The following is a 9,604-nucleotide window of genomic DNA, read 5'->3' as shown; positions in this document are numbered from 1 at the left end:
CTGTTGTTTTGTTTTTAAAGAGTGATAGGGTTGTTATGGTCTAAGTGTTGGTGTCCCCCTGCAATTCATGTTGAAATCCTAACCCCCAGCGCGATGGTGTTAGGAGGTGGGGCCTTTCTGAGGTGATTAGGTCTTGAGGGGGGAACCCTCAGGCGTGGGAACTGGTGGCCTTATAAAAGAAGCCCCAGAGAGCTCCCTCCACCCTTCCACTACCTGACGACCACAGTGAGAAGATAAGACAGCGCCTGGGTGGTTCAGTCGGTTAAGCATCCAAGTCTTGATTCTGAGGTCATGATCTCACGGTTCACGATACAGAGCCCTGCGTTGAGCTCTGTGCTGACAGCGTAGAGCCTACTTGGAATTCTTTCTATCCCTCCCTCTCTCTTTCTCTGCCCCTCCTTCGTGGGTGGGCATGCTCTCACGCTCTGTCCCTCCACTGTGCTGTCTCTGAAAATCAGTAAACATTAAAAAAAAAAGAAGAAGAAGAAGAATTAGTGCCATAACCATCTCTTTTGGGCCTGCAGGTTCTTCCAGTCTAAAGGCACAGAAATGGCCCCACGACTCCTCGGCCCGCCTCCCGTGGTTCACTCTGAGGGACCCGTTCCCTGCGCTGAAGGGGCGCAGGTCTGGATTGGAAATAGACACACTCTTGAGCACTGCCGGCCGCCGGATGAGGGACGCTCTGGGGCCACAGGGGACGAGGTTGGAGGAGTCTTCAGGGGGAGCCCTCTAAGCGGGGTCTGCAGCAAGAACAGGTGTTTGCCAGGGTGGAAGGAGGTGGGCGAAGCGAATGAGGGCTAGAGGTAAAGCACGAGGAAAGGTAGTAAGACGAATTAAGAAAGAAGAAGAAGGGCTGTCGAACGGCTGGAGCCCCGGGAGCGTGAGCGCGAGGACCAGCGTGTGACGCGCCGGACTGGGCAGCGCGTTGAAACAGTCCTAGGGTCGGGATGCATCTCCCAGCCACCGGGGAAAGCACTACCCTGCGCTAACTCCCAGATCACATCCAGGAGGGCAGCCGACAACCCCCGCGGGAATGGAGGGAAGCTGTGCCTCCGAGGTAGGGACCTCGGAGTCCCGGTACCCGAAGTCCAGGGAAGCCGCGACTTTGGGCAGAACCATTCTCCGGAGGTGGAGAGGAGAGTAGAAACCCTGCACTCGGAACCAAGCCCATGGAACCGGCCGGAACCGCCATTCGACTCTCTCCTTGTTCTGATTTTTTGCGCTCTGCTCCGCCACCTCCGTCCCCTCGCGCGCGACTCCCCGTCCCGGGCACCACTGGTTGCTCCCTGGCTGCCCCCTCCCGCGCGTGGTACGGGCCGGCGGGCGAGCACTCCAGGCCCAGGTTATAAAGGCGGGCCTGAGGACTCAAGATGCACCCGAAAGAGCCCGGGCAGGGCCTCGTGGGGCACCGCTTCAGAACCCGGGCTCCAGCGGGAGTCACCCCCGCACCCCCACCCACAGCCCATTCCTCTCCAGAGCCCTCAGCGCAGCCTGCACCCGCCCCTGCGCAGGCACTGACGGAAGGACCGCGAACGGGATCCAGATCCCCATCCGTCTCGGTACCCGCCCCCGCCGGAGCTCGCCCGACCTCCAAGGCTGGATCCCCGACAGGAACACCGCGCGCGTCCGCATTCGCAGCCGCCCAGCGGAATGCCCAGTTTGGGCCCGGCAACTCGGACGCGCAGTGGACTCGCTTCACATTCCGAGGGCCCTTTGGTCCCCGGGCCACTGGCCTGGGGACTGAGAAGGCGGCGGGCATCTGGAAGACGCCGGCTGCCTACATCGGACAGCGGCCTGGGGTGTCGGGCCCCGAGCACGCCGCCTTTATTCGGGAGCTGGAGGAAGGTAAACCGGGTCCCCGGGACCCCAGAGCGGGTGGGACCTGGGTATTTCCAGGCAGAAGGGCGGGGGGGGCGGGGGGGCGGCGGTTCCAGGCGCCCCGCCCCCTCTGGCGCTCAGTCTCACCCTTCCACCCACTTGCGTTGTCAACTGCGGTGCCTGTTCGGACGCCTCTTGCCCTTCTTCTCCAACCTTCTGTCGTCCCCTGATTGCTGTCGGAGGGTCAGGTCGGCGCACCCGCGCGCTCGTCCGCCCGGCTCTGCGCGCCTGTTGCTCCCCGGATCTGCGCACTCTCACAGTTCCCCCTGCCCCGCCCCACTCAGTCAATCGCAATTCCGGGAGAGGGGCGGGGGGCTGCGGGAGGGCGCTGCCAGGCTCGCTCTGAGCGTGTGCTCGCCCGCCGCACCAAGCTGGGGAGGTGGGTGGGCGGAGGTGGGTGGGAAGGTTTTGTCAACCTTTTGGCTGCGGGTGTCGAAGCCCGGCTTTTCCCAGCCTCGGGGTGGGCGGGGCCTCAGGTTTCTTCCCCTTGTACCCTCTCCTGGGTCGCGGGAGATCTCTGGATTAGGTCTAGAGGCTCAGGAGCCCCTACTGCGTGCTGGAAAAGTCTCTCCCGCCTCTCCACACGCAACAGGTGCAGGGTGGGTGACTGCGTCTGTTTCATGACCCATGAGGCTCCAGTCGGCCGAGAGCGCCCTCCGGGTAAGAGGTGATGAGTCAGTCTGGGGCTGTACTGTCGCTAGCCTCCTGCATTCCCCTGGTACCAGGGACCCGGGCGTCCTGAGAACTCATTTCCACCTGAGCTTGGAGGACTGTGATCCCTTGACCTCACCCAGGCCCCTCCAGGGCACAAAAGAGCCCATTTGGCCCTGGGAGCAGGGGAAAGGAGTGCTGGGTACTGGGGGTGTCTGGAGAGAATAGTGGGGGCAGGAAGGGAGCTCTCTTGTCGCTCACTCTTGTTGAGGGAGAACTGAGGATCGGGTAGGAAACAGTGGGATGTGGGACAGTGGGATGTCCTCCCTTTCCCACCTTGGCCTCCACTCCTGCTTTTGCAGCGCTGTGCCCTGACCAACCCCCACCAGCCGGGATCACCCAAGAAGATGTCAAAGTGATGTTAAATTTGCTGAGAAGCTGTGTACTGCTTTCCCTGTCCAGCCCAGCCTGAGCCTTAGCCAGGCCTCTGTTTTCATTCTCCCCTGGAGGGGTAGCAGTCTTGTCTTTTTCCTGCTTGATTATTTCTCTGGGAGCCGAGCCAGGGGTCCCTCTTATGGAAGGCAGGTATATGCCGGATATCCAGGCCAGAATTGCTTGTAGAGCCGTCTGGTCTGATGTGCTCTTCTCCATAAGGGGAAGCTGAGTCAGGCCCCACAGTGTGTCGATGGCAGACTTTTTTCTAGTACCCTGGAAAACTAGGGTGTGGGGAAGGTTTCCCCTAGTGGCCTAGCTTCCCTTTGACCCCTGTGTACTCCCTTGCTTCTCCCACCTGTCTGGGAGAGCCCGGAAAACAGGAAAGTATTCCCCGTGGATGGGGGTCCCTCTGCAGAGAGAGCGGGACCTAAATACTGCAGTTTGCATTGGCCAGTCCCTGGTGAGACAGAACAGTGTTCTGATGGGGGAGCACAGCAAACTGGAAGCCATGCTGGGCTCAGCCAGGGAGGACGTAACCGGGCAGGGAGGAGGGGAGGGAGTGTGCCATCTCAGACCTACCTACAGCACCCCCACCCCGCCCCGTGCCTGGACCTGTGCTCGCCCCTGCCTGCGTTCCGACGGGGCCCCTCTCCCCCACTGCCAGATTTTACACCTCAGATACCAGGTGAGCTTGAGAGATGACCTCCTTCAGCTCTACTCAGACTCTGAGGAGGAGGAGGAGGAGGAAGAAGAGGAGGAGGAGCCGGAGGAGGAAGAGCAGCAGCACTATCATTCCTATGGAGCCCCTGAGCCGTGAGTGTCCTGCCTTTTCACCTGGGCAGCCCCTTCTCTGTGCCTCAGTTTCCCTGTGTGCAAACAGGAACACTGACGGTGCACCTGCCGGCAGGGTTGCTGGGACTAATGGAGACCGCCACACTGAGCCCGGGTGGGCAGCCCCCGGGTGGGCTGGGACCTGGGTCCCCCACCCCCTGGCTTCTGTGGCTCTCACCCCTAGGACTTGTCTGCGGGAGATGGAGGTCCTACATGACTGCCCGCAGCTAGAAGCCCTGCAGGAGCAGCTGAGGCTGCTGGAGGAGGAGAACGAGCAGCTGAGGGAGGAGGTGAGCAGGTGGGCAGAAGGCACATCCGCGGCCAGGGGGTGTTGACTCCCCTGCCCCTGCCTCTCTCCCTCCCTCCAGGCCTCTCAGCTCTACCCCCTTGATTGTGTGGAGCAGTTTTGTACGTGAAGTTGTAACTTGGGGTGGGGGGAAGAACTCAGAACTTGGAGTTTGGAGACCTGAGTTCGAGTCCCCACTCTGGCATTTCTTAGCGGTGTGAGCTTGGACGGTGTTCCTTGACCCGCTGAACCTTTGTCGTTAGCATGGGGAGGAGTACTCTCAGCCCTGTGGACCCTTCCAGAGGCACAGCTGAGGAAGTGCTTTCTGCACCCTGTAAAATGCTGTACAGAAGCCCCAGGGTCCCTCTAAGCCTGTGGCCTTTTGTTATTTGGGGCACAGGAAGAAGGGGCCTGGAAGCAAGGAAGGGAAGGAGCCGGGAGCTGCCAGAGACCAGGCGCTGAGGCACCGGGGCCAGGCCAGGGGCTGTGCTGCTACTGTGTGTTTATGAAGAAGAGGGAGGCATAGCGTAGGTCCCTGGGGAGCTCAGGTCTGGCTGTGAGCTGCAGACACAAGATGGCTGAACTCATGCTGTTCCCCTCCCCCCAGGCCTGACCTTCCTTCCCCCTGGGTTCCTCAGCTCCCCCGTTGGCCCTCGGGTCCCCAGGTCCCTGGCATGGGAACTGGTCCCTAAGTTCTGTTGTTTCCACCTCCTCAAAGAGGCTAAAGTGTCTTTTCTCCTCCTCACCTCCCTGACTCTAGCCCAGGCCCCCCGTCTTAACCCGTCTCCCTGCCTGGATTGCTGCCCTTCCGGGTCATTCTGCACACAGCCCAAATAAGTTTCCTAAAACCAAATCTGACCATGTCATCCTCTGCCTAAAACCCCAAGTTTCCCATTGGCCAAAGGGTAACCTCAACCCCCACCCCAGCCCCAGCGTCAGAGCCCTCCCAGTGTCTTGTGATTGCCTCCAGGCTTCTCCACCCCCTGTCTGGGCCTTGTTTGCCATTCTGTGCCTGGCGGAGCCCCGCTTGCCCCGCAGAGGCAGACCTCGTAAGGCAGAACAGGGTGTCACAGCTGAGACCCCCAGCGCCCCCATTGTACTCGCTCCATCGGAGCCCAGCCTACGCACTGGCAGGATTTCCTCGCCCATCACTTTCCCCACTAGACTTGAGCCCCGTGTGTGCTGGGACCAGGCCTGGCAGACTGGTCACCCAGGGCCTTGCTCCGTGTCAGTTAACTAACATTTACGGAAAAGAGACCAAGTGAGGAAGGCGAATCCTGCAAAGACGGACCCCCCCCCCCCCCACCCCGCACAGGAGCTGAGGGGCGGGGTGGACAGAGGCAGTGGGAGGGCCAGACTGGTCCCCGAAGGCCAAGGGGACCGGAGCCGACCTTCTGTCCCCGCTTGTCGCCAGGCGAGGCCAGCCAGCAGATGGCTGAGCTGTCAGAGGTGCTGGCGCTCAGGAGGGAGGCCCAGGACCAGTAGCAGAGGGAGGTCACCCAGCTGCAGGCCCAGGTCCTGAAGCTGCAGCAACGCTGCCAGTCGGTGCATCCGGGTGTGCCCAGGGCTCCCTCTTGTCATGGCCCCGCCACACCCAAGCCCCCTCCTCCCTGTCCTCACCTCATAGGGCTTTTGGCTCGGCCAGGCCCCAGACCCCTCTCTGCGTCAGAGTCCGAGTTGGAGGGGATCTCAGAGAGCCCTCATTCTGCCCCCTCCTTGTCCCAGGGAGGGGACCAAGTCCCAGAGAGGGTCACAGCGTGTTCCAGGAACCAGGCCGCATGACTCTCCTGCCTTACGTGGCCTCACGCTACGTGACTTCTTACTTAAAGGGCTGCCAAAGCCTCACTCATGTGCCTGGGAAGACCTGTCGGAAGTGGTGGGGAGGCCTGGGGGGAGGGGTGCTTACCAGTCTTGGGTCCTTCCAGCATGGGGCTGACACTGAGAAGTTGCAGCAGCAGCTGGCTTCGGAGAGAGTAATCCAGATGCGGCTCCAGCATGAGGTGAAACTGCCCTCGGCTCCTGCCCCTGCCCTCGAGAGACTGTGACCCAGAGCAGGGAGCTCGGGGCCCTTGGTCGGCTGCCTGACTTTCCTGGGAGGACAAGCTCCTTGAGCCGGGACTGGGTCTATCCCTTTGCACACCCTCAGCGCCTGGCATGGGGCCTAGTAGGTGGTGTCTGAGTGGAGTAGAGTCCAGGGACCTACCTGGGGGCACCCTGTGTCAGAGTCTGGGCCTCTCGCCTCTTAGCCCCCTGGGGAAAGGGCGGGCTGGGTGGGCCTGGGTCCCAACAGAACCTGCAAGTGGCTTCCCAGCTGGAGGACCTACGGGAGAAGTACACGGAGCGTGGGGGCTTGCTGACCCAGGCTCAGGAGGAGGTGAAGACCCTCCGCCAGCAAGCGCCGGCGTCCGCTGACCCTGTCACCCGCTACACACACGCCGTACCTCTGGTGAGGATCCCCGGCTGCCCGCTTTTGCCTGTGTGCTTGTGCCTCAGCCCCGCTGGCTGATTTCCTTTCTGTGAGTAGGGACTAGAGTTCTGTGGGGATCCCCTGGTAATACCCCTTCTCCACCACAGGAGGCCCTTCCTGGTTTTCAGGAGGCCCTGGCTGAGGAGCTCAGAAGGTCTATAAGGATTATCTCGGACCCTGTGTTTTTTATGGAAAGGTGCGCTGCTGGGACCCCCAGGCCCTTGCCTGACCCACACTCACTTTCCCAGAGTGGGGAGGGGGTTTGCTTCTGACATTCCTTCACTCCTTGCGCCCCTCGTTCTCTGCCCCAGCCCCTCCCCCGCCCCACCCTTTTCTCCGTCCCCATGTCTGGGCCCGTCATTTCTCCCCAGGACTTTTTCACATATTGGGGCCCGCAGGGACTTTGCAGTTTCAGCTAATGTTGCCTTGGGACAGTGAAAGCCCTTTTCTCTGTTGAAGGAATCATGGGAAGACTGAGAAGGAGGAGATGTGACACCTGGGGTGAGATGGCTAGGGGCTCTCCCATCAACCACCCTCACTTTTCAGCAGTCAGACAACCACCTGCAATCCTGCCGCCCTAGAGAAGGTCCTATGCTCTGGGCTGGCTGGGTTGAGTTGTTCTGGAAGGGGCTGATCCCTTTTCTTTCAAATCTTGCCCCGTAGGTCATCTGATTTAGGCTGTTCCAGGTGGGGACCGAAGCCTTTCCTTCACCTTGACAGAGGCTGAGAGTGAAGGAGCACTGGCCTGGGAGCTGGAAACACTTGGGACCGAGTCCCAACTTGGTCCCTTTATTGGCTATGTGTCCTTGGCCAATGGCTTGAACTGTCTGAGCCTTACTAAAATGGATTTGTTCCTATGGCAACTAGCTGTGGGATGGGCTGTAAAGGTTAAATCATGGAGGGGAGCAGAAGGAATATTATTATCCTTGCCAGTCTGTTCTGTGCAGCAGGGTGGGGGGTACTAGGAGAAAGCAGGTTTTGTGCAGTGTTTGGTGACCCTCCTTCCTACCTGGTGCCTGGGCTGGGTGTTTGAAGCCTCGAGGCGGGTACCCAGCTCCCTTTTCCCCTAGTTGGGACAGAACTGAGGAGTAGCCATTGGATCTATGTGTAGACTGGGGCAGAGAGCATGAGAGCTCCTCAACCCTGGTGGCTGGAGATGTCCTAGGGGCAGGTAGAAGGGGGGCGCTGGGGGCTCTGCCTGGGGTTGGCCTTCAGGGGCACGGAAAGACTTTCCTGTCTCCCTGCCCAGATACAGGCTGTGCTGCAGTGAGGTGCAAGAGCACCGGGGCTTAGAGGCTGAGAAGGGGTTACTGACAGCAGAGGATTTTGTGGCGGAAGATTTTGTGCCTGTGGAGGAATTGGTGCCTGAGGAGGAACTGGGGGCCACAGAAGAGGTGGCGTCAGCTGAGGAGGGGGCAACAGAAGAGGCAGAGCTGGTGTCTGAGGAGGCCGAGGCCTGGGAGGAGGTGGAGCCGGAGCTGGATGAGGCAACGCAGGGGAACGTAGGGACCTCAGCGCTGGAGGCTAGCGGCTTGGGCCCCTCTCACCTAAACATGAAGCGCGTCCTCCAGCAACTGGCTAACTGGCTGGATGCGCGTTATAGTCGGCAGTTGAGGCTGAAGATGCTCCAGAAAGGTGAGTGCTCCCACAGGGGCCTCCCTCCGGCCAGCCAGACCAGCTACAGATCATCAATGAAAGGTGAGGGTAGGTGAGCCCCCCAAATGCTCACTTACCCCAGCTTGGCCTCACCCAGTGTGATGATTTGCATGGAATTTGCATATCATTTGCATAGGCACCTCCAGGTTCCTTCAGTGGGAACTATGGCCCCAGGGCTCATTTATGTGGAATTTGCTTAGGATTCCAGATCTCTACCCCTTTTTCGCCTGGGGGTCTGGGCTGAAGGTCATGACTAGGACTGCAGCCCCCTACTGTGCCTCTGCTTCCCGTCTCTGCTGCCCCCTTCTCCCTGTCTCCCACTCTGCCACCCGATCCCCGAGGCTCCCCAGCCCTGCAGTAGTGACAGCAACAGGTACAGGGAGCGGATCAGAGCAGCAGCCCGGGGTGCTGACCCAGCCGTTTCAGAGGCTGGAGGAGGACTGGGCCAACCATCCTCCCAGGGCCTGGGAGGAAGAGGGGTGTTCTGGGGCCACCCAGGCCATTGGGACAAAGGCCTCTGCCAGCAAGGGTCGCAGCTGGACCAGCCCCCTGGGTGAGTCTGAAGATGGGCTGGGTCTCCTCCAGGGTGCCGGGGGTAGGTCAGGGTCTCCTCTCCCCAGCTGGAAGCCCCAAAGTTTGGGGAGTTGCACCTGCTGAGTGTGAGCCCTGCCTTCAAGGAGCTCACAGAAACACCAAAGGTGATTTAGTGACTGGCATTGTTTCCTTTAGTCCTCGCACCCCTGAAGGTAGCTGTTACCAGCCCTTTGTTAGGTGAGAAAACTGAGGTTTGGAGAACTTAAGTAAGAACTTAAGATCATTTAAGAACTTAAGAACTTAAGATCACTTAGCTGGAGTGGGTCTGAGCCTGTTCTCCTCACTCCTATGCCAGAATGACTTTTCCTGGCCTGTCCCTCCCCTCTGACCCTGTCCTGGTGTCTGCCTGGCCTGCTCATCAGCCGTGAAATTTGTAGCCTCACTGGCATGTGTGGGCTGCCCCCACTCCAGTGGCCGCTTGGTCACTGCTGGGCAGCCTCATCAGGGTCACCGTGTAAGGTTGTGCAGTTTGGAAACTGAACGGTGACCTCTTTGGCCAGCCAGTGGGCAGCCTGTAAAACTATCAATCGCGGCTGTCTTTCTGATACAGCGACAAAGCCTTGGCCCCTGCCTGCTGTCCAAGCCCTCAGTTTACCCCTCCCTTCTCTTCCAGGCTTTGCTGGTTCCCAGCAGCCTGCAGAGGCCCCACAGACAGCCTGAGGCCCCTCCTTCAGCTGCTTGGCCAAGTCCCACCTACCCCAGACCCTCCTTCCCATCCTCCCAAACAGGACCCCCCTGTCTGTCACCGGCCTGCCTTCTGTCCCCATGAACCTGGGCTGGGGCTTGAGGACCCAAGCCTCGACCCT

The 9,604-nt window shown here is 60.2% G+C and overlaps 1 protein-coding gene across 1 annotated transcript; it reads left to right on the top strand.

Moving 5' to 3' along the window:
- The first annotated feature begins 1,363 nt into the window (after window positions 1-1,363).
- Window positions 1,364-9,604, top strand: HAP1 (huntingtin associated protein 1). The gene is given in 11 exon segments (XM_053211845.1): window positions 1,364-1,845; window positions 2,892-2,971; window positions 3,350-3,496; window positions 3,629-3,777; window positions 3,980-4,048; window positions 4,079-4,093; window positions 4,482-4,578; window positions 5,324-5,626; window positions 6,393-6,527; window positions 6,656-6,808; window positions 7,724-9,604. Coding segments are annotated over 11 exon segments (2,160 nt in total). The 5' UTR covers window positions 1,364-1,370; the 3' UTR covers window positions 8,261-9,604.

Source organism: Acinonyx jubatus, chromosome E1, assembly GCF_027475565.1.
Source record: "Acinonyx jubatus isolate Ajub_Pintada_27869175 chromosome E1, VMU_Ajub_asm_v1.0, whole genome shotgun sequence".
Classification (NCBI taxonomy): Eukaryota; Metazoa; Chordata; class Mammalia; order Carnivora; family Felidae; genus Acinonyx; species Acinonyx jubatus.
The sequence above is the reverse complement of the archived record's forward strand: the minus strand, read 5'-3'. Positions and strand labels throughout refer to the sequence as shown.